Below are 15,692 nucleotides of genomic sequence, written 5' to 3'. Positions count from 1 at the left end.
AGTGACACGGTATGTGTGTTCTGTTTCAACGAAATTGAAACCGTAAATCATTTATTTGTGGAATGCTTTGTTTCAAGATTTGTTTGGCAGAAAATTGGGGTTTGGTTAGGAGTGGGTTTGGATTATTATGATGAGATTGATGACCATTTGTTGAGTTTTGCTGAGAGGCTAGTCGGGTTGGTGAATAAACGGAAGCGTCTTGTGGTGTGGTTGGCAACCGTTTGGGCATTATGGTGGATGAGAAATGAGATCATTTTTAATGATCAAGAATACCATGAAGATGAAGTTGTTCACAAGGCAATTACTCTAGCGTGGATGTGGAATGTAATAGGATCTAAATCAAATTTTGTATCTGATTTTTACTTATGGTGCCAATGTCCGGTTCAATTTTTGAATCGTTGTTAATTGTACATTAACGTCTTGAGTACATTTTGTGCTCTTGACTATTTCAATATATCATTGCTTATAAAAAAAAAAACAATATGACATGTCACTAAATTTATTTTAAAATAAAAGTAGGTTGTAATTGAATACATGATTGTGATTCGTTGATAGTCTAAAACTATTTTATGCTGTCAGTGCATCACTCATTTTTTCATAAATAAATTAAAAGACAGAGTAAAACTATTTTATAATAAAAATATATATCTCAATTAAACTCATAAAATAAAAAAATTTAAAAAATATAATTATCAATTTATTAAATTTAATTATTTCATATATAATAACGTTGTGAATTACATGTGGTTCAATTAAGGAATTTGTGCACATAAATAATTAGGTAGTAGATACACTGACATGAATATTAACTAATGGATGGGGAGGGAGGGGCCATATAGCTCATGCTGTCCCCTCGTAAATATTTCCTTGAATGTAACCTAACTCCGTTGTGGAAAATTTTGACATATAATGTTCCTGGATGGAAACTCATAGTTAATCTCATTAGGAGACTATTCCTCTAGTTTGTTTTGGATTTTTTTAAAAATGATTTTTATAGTGTTACATGATTGTGTAAAATAATTTTACAAATATAAAAAACATCAAATAAAAATTTTGTTTGAATAGTTAATATTAAAATATGATTTTAGGTATTTCATCTACATATATGGGGAAAAAATTGAATATCAAAATTTCAAAAAATTACTTAATTTTGAAGCTATTTCAAATAGATTTTCATAAAAATTATTTTTGAAATATAACTTTTTTAAAAAGTTGTGATTTTGACCAAGTTTTGGTCTTCAATAATATATGTTTATGTTATAAGATGTCAAAATTAGTGTTTTATTTTAGAAAAAATGAAAATAAAAAAGTTGTAATATTTTGAAAAATAGTTTTGAAAATTCTATTTTAAAAAATATAAAGAAAAAATCCATTTTTTTAAAGCTGAAACAAACAGGCCCATATATGTATATATGGGGTGGTGAGTGATCCTCATCGATTATGTTCTTAATGTCATTTATATCTTCATTTATATTATTTTTAAAGATTTACACATATATCCAATACAAATTAAATATTAAACATTTATTTATAAAATGGTTATTGTTCTAGACTGGACCGACACTTGGCCAAAACATAATGCAAGGCCCAAACCCAACTTAACCAAGGAAAAAGCCCAATTGAGCTCTTGCTCGTACATGCTTACACTTGGCCGACCGTCGAGCACAAATCACACTTGGCTAAAATCAGACAAGTCTACGAACGCCTCGGGAAGGTGTGGCTACTGATCAGTGGTTTTACACGGTTATTTGCCGTTGATTTTTGTTGTCTTTGATTTATATTGTTAAGTGTTTTATTGCATTCTTCGTGATTTTATGCGTTGGTTGTGGGCTTTACTTTTTTTAGGCTCAGACGAATAAATCGGGACAACGCAGTACAAAACTTGGAATTTAGAAGAAATTTCAAAAAGAATGCTTCAGGAGACCTGACACGGGTGGCCATGTTACCTAACATGTCAGGAAGAGAGCTGGGAACGAAGTTCAGAAAGAGAGAAGTTAGTGATGCAACACGGGTGCCCGTGTCAGCTGACACGGACCGTGTTGCACGCCCTGGAACTTGAAAAAGAAAATAAATTGACAAAGAGCCAACAATGGTGCCCGTGTTGCCTGACACAACCAGTGTTGGGCAGCGACGCTGATTTCAGTAGTTCATGTTATTTTGCTCCTTAGTTGGTCTGAAAGAGTGTTTTTGGTATTTCCAACCAACTTAAGTGAATAACTGCTATTTAACTTCTGAATATTAAGTCATACCATGAAAACGTGTCTTAGGTAGCCAATCCAAAACAAGCCTTAAGAATGATGAATCCATCAAATATTAAAACTTAATAGCAATTGCATAGTATGCCATGACCGATATCATAACACAAGTAACATGACAACTACATTTAACCCAAATAAAAATGAGAAATCTAGTTACACTTACTCATCGTTGCTTTACAATCAAACCCAAGAAGAAGGAAGTTGAAAATAATTTGTTGACGATTCCTTGGATAGTGCTTCCGCCCTAGATCTTCCTCTCTTATTATGATTTGTGGTGACAACCTAGTTTGTCTAAGCAACCATCTTGAATTCCAACGAATATGATACAATCCTCTTGAATCAAATTAAATTGAATGAATTGAATGAAGGCGTGACACCCTTATTTATAGGCTTGGGAAAAGTAAGCTCACAAAGCGCACTGCCAAGGCTCGTTTAGTGCGCCTACTTTCTTCTTGGTTAAGTAATTTAAACTATCATGGGACTAAAGTTTCCGCTTATGCTTGCTAACAAAACCGCCCCTGCTCGCTTAGCCACCAAACCCTTACTTCTCCTTGAAGTAAACGAATCCTGAAATCTTTGAACCACCTTTGCTCGCTAAGCGCGCATCTGTTTGCTTTCTTTGCAAGGATGCACCTTTGTGTTTCTTTGATTTGTTCGGAAAGTTCATATTATGGTCTCCTATGTTGATTTAGTTTATTTCTTAATCTTTTTGTATGTATTTCATAAATGCACAGTTAAAATTTCCATACCAGTGTTTTTATCATTTTCACTAATAAGATAGGGGTTTTCATTTGATTTCTTGTAAAATAAGTTAACGAGTGCCTACGTGTTTAACATAGTTTTGGCACTTATCAGCTGGCGGAAGAGGAAAATTGTGTGTATATAGGGCCTCACACTATATCTGCTTACAGAGAGTATTCAAGGGCATGAAAATATCCGTAGGCCTCCTGCTCCTTTTGAAGGCCACCATGTCTCTAAGAAGCAAGGTATAATGGTTCTTGCACGACTGTTGTGAGATATCAAGGTTTCTAGTTGTCCACTCCTTCAAAATTTGGGCATTTTTCTTAGTGTTTCTCTCATCACCATTTATATATAAATTTTGTGTGTGTTATTACCTCCTCCAACTTATTTTGTAGGTCCTGAGAGCGGGTGACCCAGTGCAATGGCAGGCTCACGTACCTCCTTAGTGTTGCGTCCTTTAAGGTTCCAGAGAGAGCTTGCATTTCACGCAATTTGAGGCTCCAATAATTTCCATATGTGTGTTAATGAAGGTAACATGCTCTTGGGGGTTGGTGCATCCATCAAACTTGGTCAATGATGGATGCTTGAAATTCTCTGGTGGGTATGCCCCTCATCTTTCATAAGAAAGAAGTTAGGGGTCCAAAAACTATGTCTTCTCAAGAAGGCCATCTTCTTACTCACAATGTTGTTTTAGAATGACGTTGTTCCTTTAGAGTTGTTATCCGCTATGGTGTATGAGAAGGACATTGTCCCTTTGACAACATAAAGTTTCCATGGCGGCATGCATTTCCACTATGGTGTCTTCATCTCCGCCAGAACTACTATTTGTTGGAGTTGCTATCCATTTGTTCACCATATTAGATAGAGGGAGTGAATATGTTGATACCAATATGATAGCTTGATGCAAAAGTTACTTGGTCAGTTTACTATGGCCCCATGGTGAGGAGCTTTGTATCCATGTGGTTTTTGAATTACTTGAATTCCCCTCTCAACCTCAAGTTTGAGATATTTATAGAGGTTTATTGGGCTTGGATTCTTGGACCCATGGAGATAGTTATTTGCCCCTCTTATGATGAGTGTGAAACTAATATTTTCCCATATTCTATAAGAGAACATGAATTTTCCCTTTGATTGAGATTCCATACTGTTAGTGTCCAAGTACATGTTAATCCCCATGTTTCATGAATGAGAAATAGGTGGATTTATCTAATCCCGTCAGAGGGTGAGTGATACGACTGACGGGCGAATGTGACACCCAATGGGTGAGTGATTCAATCAAGAGAGACTAGAAGACCCATTTTGGGTGATATGCGGTATCGCATGTCCTTAGTGAACGTTATGCTCCTTCCTCTGAACCCCTTATAATCATACTGGTACACATGGCATTAGTGAGTCAAGTGAAACCCTAATTAACATCGCAACTCACTTACGCTAAGGTGCTTAAACTGTATTATTTAATGTTTTTCAACAGCTTTTTATTTTTATATCATGAAATAGATAAGTAAAACCATAAAACATACTAAATTATTTTATACATAAACCTGCAAGTTAAATCTATTATACTTTATAGGTAGTGAGAACGAATATTAAATGTGTAAATCAATGATAAAATTTTGATATTAAACAAGTAATTACCAATTTTTAAAAATTGAATTGTAGTTATTAACACTAAATGAAAGATAGCACGTGATCCACGCATTTTCAATTTTCAAACCCTGGAGTGGAGCCCACAAAAACATTTGCTTTTGTCGGTTTGTCTTTAATCATGACTGGTCAAGTCAAATTTAAATTACTAGGGTTCTTTTTTAGTACTATAATTCTTTCTTCTTCTGGCGACAACCAGGGGTGCTTTTGGAAATTTCAAAATCAAAATCAAATCATTTAAACATTTTCAAAAAATCAGATGTTTTATTTTATGGATGTTTTATTTAAATTAAATAACTTGTTTTTAAGTATAATATTAAAAAATTATATCATATTTAAAAAAAATTTAAAATATCTCACTTTTGAAGTTTTGTCAATATATATGCTAAATGAACGGGCATAAAGTTTTATTTTAATTATTTTTTTATATTTTATACGAATTTATCTATAGATTTTCTATTGATTTATTTTTAATTTTTTTAAGTTTTAGAAATAAATATGTTGAAATTTAAACCTACCTAGAAAAGTCTTTATGAGATTTTAAAAATAACTAAAAAAATCCATACATTTTTATTTGATGTGAATATTTTGTAAAAATGCAAAAAAAAATAGAAAGTATTTTGGATTTTTTATTCAAAAGTGAGTTATTTTATTAAAAGTTTTTTTTATCTAATAACTAATAATAATATCCAAGGACACTTAAATGAGCTGATAAAATATTTCTTTTTTTTTTTTTTTAACTCAAAAAGGCACTCAGCCCAGAAATATATAAAAGAAAAAGTAGGTACAAAAATGAGGGGACAAAGGCCAAAACCTCAAACCTAACAAATTCTAACAATTTCTTTTAACTTAATCAAAAGTTAGTGTTAAATTTTTTTAAAAGAGAGCTTTGCACATAATGATAATTTATAGTGGATAGTAGATAAATTTTTTTATTGAAATTGTTGTTTTTATATAAAGTTAGATAATATAATATATTTAATTATAGTGATGTTGATTTAAGCGACCAAAATAAATTATAAGTTAGTTTTTTCTTTATGTTATAATTAAAAACTAAAATAAATTATAAGGAGAATCAATCTGTTTTCATTAAAAATATTGATTATAAAAATATTAGTTATGTGCCCTAGATTCACAATTTTTAAAGACTTTTTTAGTGGATTTGTAACTCACATAAAGTAAACAAAATAAGAACACATGCAATAATTAAAACCACAAAATTAGGAGAATACTTTCCCTTTCATTACATGGTTAGTTTTATTACAGGAAACATAAACTAGCTAGCTTAGAATTAGATATTACATGATACGAACATTTCATGTAAATAAAACATCATTAATTATCCACTAATCTAGTAGCTAATTATTTAAACCATGCATAAACCTTAATTAATTAAGCAACATAGTAAAGTGGATCTGGGAGCTTGAAAGTTCTAGCACCAGTGTTGGTTCCAAGAATATCACTCCATTGATCACCACTGTTTCCAATGATTCTGTATCCTTCTTCCTCAAGCTTCTTCCTCTCAGCTGATTTGTATGTAACTGATGTCTTACCTTGATAAATTGAATTATCCCTACATCAAAAAAATTAACAAATAATTAACATGAAAACTTTAAGGATATAGATGAAGAATAATTAATTAATCAATGTTTAGAAAACTTACTTAAAGATTATCTTTTCATAAGTGTGGTAACCAGCAAGTTTCAAGTTGGTTATTGTTACATCCTTTAGTCTCAATGGTCTTTCTGTTAAGAACACAATCTTCACACCTCGTGCCAACAGTTTCTTGTACAGCTTCTGTGTCTCCGGTAGTGCTGGTGCTTCTCCAAGGAGAACCCATTCATTAAACAATGTTTTATTGAATGGTCCAACCCTATCAATATTTTTTGTTGTCAAATGAAAAAAAAAAATTTGTTAGAAAATATTTATATGAGTATATGTATATATTAGAAGAAAAAATAGGAAAACAAAAATATTAGCATACCCAAATCCATGTTTGGCAAAATATGGAAGATTAGAGAGTGTGGTTTCATCAATGTCAAAGACCCAAACATCTTTTCCATCTCCATTTAGATTAAGAGTCTTAAGATAGAAGAAACCTTCACGGTTAACAGTTTTAGAGTCAGCTCTATATTGGTCACCTAGTATATAGTTACCAACATATTCTCCACATTCTAGTGGAACAGATTTCCAGTTAATAACGTTGTGTGCTTCAACACCAAGTCTCCAGCTAGCACATGAGACTTCTGGAATGTAGTGTCCACCTGAGCCAGTTTTCATTCGGAGTGGGAAAATGTTGAAGTTTGAACCATGTTCAAGGTTTTCAACATCACCATGACATGTTGCCAAGAGAGTAACAAAAGAGAAAAGGAGGATGTGACTCTTCATCATTCTTGTGAGTGGTTTTGAAACTTAGTGTGCTTATGGTTGAGAGGGTTTTGTTCTTTATATAGAGGATTTCTCTAGTTAGAGGATAGCAAAATTGGTAACATAATAATTGCACAGTGAAAAAGATAAGTTGGGTGTACAAATTAACGTGGCTGTGGTAGTTTAACACTCAACTAGTGTTTCCTATTTAGTTGAATTAAATTGATATATAAATTGATGATTTATAATTTTATATCTAACGGTATATTATAGTAAAATCTACATAATTTTTGTGCAAAACTACAACTTATCACTTGAAGTGAGAGAACCACAACGGAAAATGCATGAAGCTTCTCATATGAAAATTTATAAATATAGTAAACTATTTTACTAGTACTCTGTAGAAAAGAATTTAATTTTCTTTTAATATTTTGTAGTCATTGTTGAAATACGAGAGAATGAAGATATTTAAAAAATTATTACGACGGATCTTTACATTATTTAACTATTTATACCATATTCGAATGGTTTTTATATTATTATAGTGTATATTTTTAAATTGATTATCTATTGTGTAAGTAGTAATCGTATATTATAAAACTTAATTGTTTTATCCCGGAGACGTCGTGGTCGAATGATTGTTTTGCACAACTTTGAGGAGTGCCGCAAAACTTCTTAAAGATAGTGACCTAATCTGCGACTCAACCGAGTAATTTCTTAAATGGAAATTTTCCAAAATTGAAAAACAACAATTTTAAGATGTTCTGAACTGCCATGACTACCGAAAAAATTATTGGTACTTCTGAGGCTGTTGTCTCTCATAAATCGTTCAAGTTTGAGGGAATTTATTTCAAACATTGGCAACGAAAAAAATCGATTTTTCTTAATCGTAAAAAGATTTACCAACGTTATGACCGATGCCATTTAGTTGTTCTTTCCAGATCAACTAAGCAAATTAACGGTAAGAAACATGTGGATTTTAGATGGAATACTTAATAATATTGAAGTTGAATCTGCACACAAATAAAAACAAATATTTTATAGCTTAGAAAAGAAATCACCTTAGAGAAAAAGAATGATTATATATACAAAATCATATTTTAAATGTACTCGCTTATGATTTGTATGATTATTAGAGTAGTTGTGATATTGTAAGGAGGCTCTGGAAAAGAAGTATGATATCGATAAAAGTTGGAGCAAAGAAGTATGTCGTTAGCCACTACCTAAAGTAGCAGAAAGTATAGATGAAAGGTCTATGGAGACTCAATATTATGAACTTCAAAATACTGATAATGAGATCATCAATGAAAGGTATATCTTTAGATGAATAATCCCAAATTTATTTCATTATTAACAAATTGTCCATAGTTTAAAAGTCTTAATCACTTTCCTTCGCCTCAAAATAAAAGATTTGTAAGTCACTCTAGAAGGGTAGATTAATACACCATTACAAAGAATGATATTTTGTGAATAAAACTAATATATTTATAATTTTTATGAATAAAATTGAAAATCAATTTAGTAATAAAATTAAGAGATTTCGTAGTGAGATGGAAAACTGTGTATGAATCCAAGTTATTTAATGAATTTTATAAAGAACTTAAAATTGTACATGAAACTACTACACCATATTTTCCTGAAATGAATGGTAAAGCATAAAGAAAGAATACAACTCTTACTAAACAAGTTGTTACTATTATGTTGAATTCTAGTGCTGCATCTCACTAGTTGGGAAATTTTATTGACTGTTTGCTATGTAGTGAATAGAGTTTTCAAGTCTAAACATAAAATCTCTCCTTAAGAGGTATTGAAGAAAAGACAACTAAACTTGTCCTCCTTTAAAATGTGGGGTTGTATGGCTTATGTCAGAATTTAAGATCTTAAACAAGTTAAACTCACTACTTGTTCATATGAATGTGCATTTTTTGAGTATGCAATAAATAGTAAGGTATGTTTGTGTTATGATCTAAATTCAAAAGTGATCATAGAATCAAATAATGTTGAATTCTATGAAGACAAACTTCCTTTCAAATCAAGAAATAGTTTGGGCACCAAATCAAATCACATTCATGTGATAAGAAGCAGGGCCGGCCCTGTGCATGTGCAGGAAGTGCTACAGCACAGGGCCCCAAATTTTGGGAGGCCCCAAATTATTGAAAGGTTCAATTTTTTTAATAAATATTAATCGAAATAAATAAAATGTTTATAATAAAAATCCAATAAATTAAAAAAGTGCTATGATAAAGAGTCAATACATACTGAAATTGCAATAAATCAAACTCAAAATAATTATACTTAATATATTATTGACTAATACATAATTGTATTTTTTATGTGTCTTTTTTAATTATTATAATTGTATTTATACTTTTCAATTTGGGTCCATTTTGAAAATTAGAACAGGGTCTCTGTGTTGATTGGGCCGGCCCTGATAAGAAGCAATATGCAATGTAGTTTGATAATCACGAATAAGTGACATTGGTCTTGCTTTTTCAAATAAGAGTTCCTTTAGCAACTACTTCAATCAAATGAGCTCACATGTTACAAGTGTCATGGTCATATATTTTGCCTTGACGCTTGATCTAGTGACTACATTTTAATTCTTACTTTTCTAAGATTTCACCTTTCCTCCAACGAGTACATAATACTCATACGTGGATCGTCTATCAATGAGTGATCATGTCCAATAATAACAAAGTATCCAATCAGTTATGGATGTCCTTTATCTTCATAAATGAGACTTTCTTGTATCATATTTGATATATCTCTAAATTCAAATCGCAACATACATATGTGTTCTTGAAAAGGAGCATCTAAAAATTTGATTACTATAATTCCGAGTCAATTAAAGATCTTTTCCTATTAAATCTATAAGAATATCAACTGATTTGACGTTCAATTAACTTATTTATTTCAAAATATCCACGATATAAAACTTTTTATTAATTAATTAATATCTTACATAAATTTGTCAATGGACCATATTAATAAAAAATGTTGTTAATGTAGGTTCTAAAAAATATTTTCATTAGAGTAGTTTTTTATTAATCATTTAAAAAATATTTAAATTTATATGCAATATATTTTCTATGCACGAGAGAAACGTGGTCACTTTTTTCTCAATTATTTACTAACTTTTTCTACATACTGTTACTAGTGCTAGTAATATCATTGTACCTACTATTGACCCGTAAAAGTAAATAATTCACTGTACTTATTGCCTTAAGTAATGAATCTGTACAAAAAAAAACTAAATTTGTGTTCCTTCATTTTAATATAAGGCTTTATACGTAAATTAAAAATATAATAAAGTTGTTAAAAAATATTGTGTTTTTAAAAATATTCTTCATTAATTAATGGTTTGTTCTTCACTATCATAAGCGTAAAAAATAACATATTATTTGAAAGTAGCACATATAATAATAATTAAAAAACATAACTAAAAAATTTCAATTAAGTTCATTTTAAAATAGATTTTATTTGCAAAAAAATAATATTCAAAGTCGAATATGCAATGTTTTAAAAATCGGACGATCATCAAATCGGTAAGAGTATTGGATCAATAGTTCATTAATCGAAGCAATGAATCATTGATTGAACTACATGACTAAAACGCAAAACGATGAGATGAATTGGAAGCTTGACATACAACGTGCATGTTTGGATTGACATTTGAAAGAGGCAAAAACCAATTTTAGAGATATAAAATTGATTCTGGGCGTTTTTAAGATGTTTGGTTTGACAAATTAAAGTAGAATTGATTCAACTTGAAGCTGGAATTTGTAGTTTCTGCCTCTAAAATTGATTTTGGGTGATTTTTACACTAAAATTTATTGTTCAACTCACTTTTACATAAATGTATCCAAACATAAATCAACCCTGTTAAACTCAATTTTGATAAAATCAATTATAACAAACTCAATTCTACTAGAATCAATTTTGTCCACTGTCAGTCCAAACACATCCAAAACCCTTTAAGTAGGCAGGAGCAGATTTGATTCTAGTGGACTGTCTAGTGTTGGATATATCATTAACATTATTATCTTCATGATCATTGTTATTATCAGCCTTAGAGTTGGAGATATTATCGGTATTATCAGTAAGAGAGATGTCCAAAAGGGTGAATGAGAGTGTTGATGTGTGTTGGGGAAATAGTTTTAGCAGAGTTAATGTTATGGTCATTAGCAGCATTCAACATATTGTTGTTCATGATTGGGTTGTCTATAATAGGATGGTGATCAAAGATGAAAAAAATAGTGGATGATTTTGTGGGAAGAGTAATTTCAGTATTAGAATAATTAGGAGGGTAAGGTCGGTAAGGGGGGGTGTTTTCATGAAATATAGTATTTTTGGAAGTGAAAAGGGACCTGTTTTGAAGGTCAAATAGCAGATATTCTTTAATGTCTAGAGTGAAACCTAAAAACACACATTTAGTGGCCCTAGGATCTAGTTTGTCACGATGTCTTGTAAGGGTGGAGGCATAGGCTAAGCAACCAAAGGTTTTAAGGTTGGTGTATGAAGGAGGTGTTTGAAAAATAATAACATAAGGAGTGTTGTTGTTTATGGTATAGCTGTAGATTCTGTTAATAAGATAAGTAGCATGACACAAAGCAAAAGACCAGAAACACTTAGGTAATTTAACATGAAATAACAATGATCTAGTGACTTGACATAAGGGCCTATGTTTCCTTTCAACAAGAGAGTTTTATTGAGGTGTCTCAATACAACTTCTTTACAAAAATTCCAATAGAATTATAATAGGAATGCTTGAGAAATTCAAGGTCACTATCACTTATAATAGTTTTGATATTACAAGAAAATTGTGTTTTGCAATTAGCTATAAAATTTTGAACATGTTTTTTGGTTTCAGACTTGTTATGTATAAGAAAAATCCAAGTATATCTAGAGAAGTCATCTACTATAGTTAAAAAATATTTGAAACCATCCTTAGAGGGAATGGAAATGGGCCCCCAAATGTTCATATGGACTAAATCAAAGCCGTTAAGAGAGGCAGTGGTGTTTATAGGGAATGGGAGTTTGCATTGCTTAGATAAATTGCATGTATGACAAATAGAACTTTTATTGAATTTTATAATATGAAATTTTTTGGACATTTGTTGTAAAACCTCATTAAAGGGATGGCCCAAACGATGGTGCCATAGAGAAAGACCCACATGTTCAGGATTCTTAGAACTAATATTATTACATGTAGGATGAGAAATAAGGTGGGAAATATGGGTTCAATGAAGAATGTAAAGATTGTTATGTTGAGTGACTTGTCCCATCCTCTGCTTGGTAGACACATCTTGAATATAACAAGAATTGTGTAAGAAAGTGATGCTATAATCAGAATTTTGGCAAAGTTTAGAAATAGAAATTAGAACTAAAATTCCAGTATGTAAAAAACATTTTTCAAATGAAGGAAGACATTGATGGTAATAGTTCCAAAAAATTTACCAGTCAAACATATGCCATTAGGTAAGTGAATGGAAACAAGGGTGATATTGGTTAAGTTAGAAAGACTTGTGATATGCGGGCAAACATGGTGAGAAGCACCATAATCTAAAATCCACATGGAGGGAGTATTAAAATTACTTGGAAATGTTAGGGGCAGTTTCTATAGTATGAGATTGCTTGGAATTTGAAGTATTTTTAGGGTTCTTGTTACGATATCCTGGTGGGAATCCGTGCTTGAAATAGCATGTGTCCACTGTATGGTTGGTTTTGCTATAATTAGTGCAAACCATGGAATTTTTTGTTGGCGTAAAGAATGGTGGAGTTGATAGTATGAGAAACTTGTTGTTGTGCTATGAGAGAGTATACACGGCTGATTGAAGGAAGGAGGTCGGTGAGCAGAATTTTTAGGGTGTTGTTGGCGTAAAGAATGGTGGAGTTAATAGTAGAAGCAACTTGTTGTTGTGCTATGAGGGAGTATACACGGTTGATTAAAGGAAAAGGGTCGAGGACCAAAATTTGTGTATGAATACTGTGGTAGTTGTCACTCAATACCTTCAAGAAGCAAGTGACATACTTCATCTATTTGAAGTTACCCACAACTTTGGATAAATCACAAGTGCTGGGTATAGTGCAAGAACATGAAAGGGTTGGACGTAGATCTTCCATCCCATAGAATCTTCAAATTGGTGAAATAATTAGACAAAGATTGGCCACCTTGCTGAATGGAATGCAGTTCATGGAGAAAATCAGAGAAATGAAAATGATTACCTTTTGTCAATCTTTCATGAAGGTCTTCCTATAACTCATATGTTGAATCCAAGCAGATTGTACTTTGTGCAATGTGAGGAGAGAGGGTGCGATTAATCTAAGAAAGTACCATGTTGTTGGCATGTTCCCATAGTTCATAGTTTGGATCTGAGGCAGAGGGTTGAAGAAGAGTGCCATAAATGAAGGAGATCTTGTTCTTGGACGCCAATGCGTTTTTCATCAATTTTTCTCTAATTGTGGTAATTGTTGTCATCGAGGGGTGGTGCAACAAAGGTAGCACCAGGGTTTTCAATGGGATGAATGTAGTACGCGTTTCTGAGGTTTAAGACTTGATCTTGTTTGTCGTTGGAATTTTCATCGGGTTTATCGGATTCGTCATCGGAAGCCATGGAAGCAAGATGGATATGCAGCCATGCAGGGTAGGTTTAATGCAAGCGGAAGAGATGAATGAAAGGAGTGTAGTCGACTGATACCATATTACAGTTGCAGCTTAGCGCAACTTAGCTGCAAGGTAGAAGATGAAATAAGCTATAGTGGGAAAAGGGAATCAGTTCAATTTTAGATTCATTTCCTAGAGTAATTGTACTGGGTCATATATATATATATATATATATATATATATATATATATATATATATATATATATATATTACATTGAGCCCAATAAACAACATCAGACCCAAATAATAAAGCCTACGTATCTAATATGACTAAAACAGATTAAATTAGATAACTCGGTTGAATAAACCGGTCTCCATAACAAAACTATGTATTTATTAAACTGGTCGAACCAGATGACTTGGTCTCTAAAAAATATTAAAATACTTACAAAATTTCAAAATATCATAATTTCACATGTTCATTCATTAAATTTAAATTCTAAATATAGTCATTGGTCACAACAAAATAATATAAAATACAAATTTCTAAAAGTTATTTGAAATAAGTTTTTGAATCAAGTCTAATTATATATTTTTTAAATTATGAAAACAGCGTCATTTTTTATAGGAAAAAAACACATACATTTGACTCGTCGATTTTCCAAAACCGCCGGTTCACCGGATTTTAAATAAAAAAATTCAAACACACAAAAAACGTCAATTCAATTGACAACAATGTTCAACATATAAGAAGAGTTGCTAATCTGATTGATGACAGTGTACAAACAAATAGGAGAGACTATATTTATTTTTTTAAAAGTAAGTTATTTGAATAAATATTTTATAAAAAATAGTAGTTGAAAAATACAATCATGATGATTTCAAATAGAAATTTGAGAAATTGTGAGCAAAACTATCCGAAATAGTAGTTGAATAATACAATCATGATGCTCTCAAATAGAAAACAATAATTATTAAAACAGTAACGATTACTTTTTCAATAAAAAAAGGAAAACTCTAAGATATTTGAATATTGAACAAACGCTTTTAGAGGACAGTGAAAGTTTAACCTACAATCTTTCATATGAGCATTTCTAACCAAATGAATCAACTTTGGTAATATACAATTTTTCTATATGAGACAATCTTCTCCATAAGTCACGCAATTCAAATATTTTGGATCTTTAATAAAAAATATAGAGAAATAAAAAAAGATATACACCATAGAATTCAAGTTGTGTGGCTGAAATGGAGGAGGACTTTTGAGATTTTATGTGATGCCAAGATACCGCTAAAGTTTAAGAGAAAATTTTATTAGACTGCGATAAAACCTACGATATTATACGAGACAGAATGTTGGATAGTTAAGAATTAACACGATATTAAAATAAGTGTAACACATGTGAAAGATGTGGCGCTGGAAGTATGGTAAGACTAGACAAGATAAGATTAGAAATGAAAATATTATAAGGAGTATTGGGGTAGCACCTATACTAGAGAAGACGGTGAAAAATAGACTTAAGTGGTTTTTGCATGTAGAGAGAAGATCTGTCAATTTTGTGGTAAGGAGGGTAGATCAGATGAAGCAAAGTCAAACAACTGGACGAAGAAGAAGATCTAGGAATACTATAAGAGACGTTATTTAAAAAGATCTCGAGATTAACTATTTGGATAGATGCATGGTTATGGATAGAACATAATGGTGAAAATTGATCATGCAGGTGACCCTACTGTTATCTTGGAAATTCTAGCTGATAAAAGTCAATGAAGAATGCTAATAGCTACGTTGAAAAATGCTAAGTGCGAAGAAGTCTCGACTGAAAAGCTTTGACATATTAACCACTCCAGCTAAGTAGTTTGGTTAGCGTGGTAAGAATGCTTTGGAAGAATCTCAAGAACAGGTCCACAAGATTAAGATCACTCTCTCTTCAAAACATGTCCAAAATCTCAAAAAGGGTAACATAAGGTAAACCTTCGACACAAAGTCGAAGTCAACACATTTATCAGATATTGAGACTTAGAATATTCTTGAGTCCAAAGACTTCATGAGGTGGAGATGTCTCAGCACTATGAGATG

At 31.5% G+C, this 15,692-nt stretch overlaps 1 protein-coding gene across 1 annotated transcript; it reads right to left on the bottom strand.

Annotated features, from left to right (window-relative positions):
• Positions 1-5,863: 5,863 nt before the first annotated feature.
• LOC131618115 (stem 28 kDa glycoprotein-like) lies at positions 5,864-7,076 on the bottom strand. The gene is made up of 3 exons (XM_058889377.1): positions 6,628-7,076; positions 6,307-6,516; positions 5,864-6,216 (listed from the first exon to the last, which is right to left on the bottom strand). Exons 1-3 carry the CDS (start codon positions 7,032-7,034, stop codon positions 6,036-6,038), a joined length of 798 nt encoding a protein of 265 aa, XP_058745360.1. The 5' UTR covers positions 7,035-7,076; the 3' UTR covers positions 5,864-6,035.
• Between the last annotated feature and the right edge of the window lie 8,616 nt (positions 7,077-15,692).

This window comes from Vicia villosa, linkage group LG7, assembly GCF_029867415.1.
Source record: "Vicia villosa cultivar HV-30 ecotype Madison, WI linkage group LG7, Vvil1.0, whole genome shotgun sequence".
In the NCBI taxonomy this organism is placed as follows: Eukaryota; Viridiplantae; Streptophyta; class Magnoliopsida; order Fabales; family Fabaceae; genus Vicia; species Vicia villosa.
Note: the sequence above shows the minus strand (reverse complement) of the source record. Positions and strands in the feature narration are given on the sequence as shown.

What these genes read in the sequence shown, in the direction of transcription:
- LOC131618115 (XM_058889377.1), bottom strand. Translation starts at nt 7,034, where the DNA reads ATGATGAAGAGTCACATCCTCCTTTTCTCTTTTGTTACTCTCTTGGCA. An exon ending in TTTGCCAAACATGGATTTGG is followed by an intron (nt 6,517 to 6,627) that starts GTATGCTAATAT and finishes AAATATTGATAG; the next exon opens with GGTTGGACCATTCAATAAAA. An exon ending in TATGAAAAGATAATCTTTAA is followed by an intron (nt 6,217 to 6,306) that starts GTAAGTTTTCTA and finishes TTTTTGATGTAG; the next exon opens with GGATAATTCAATTTATCAAG.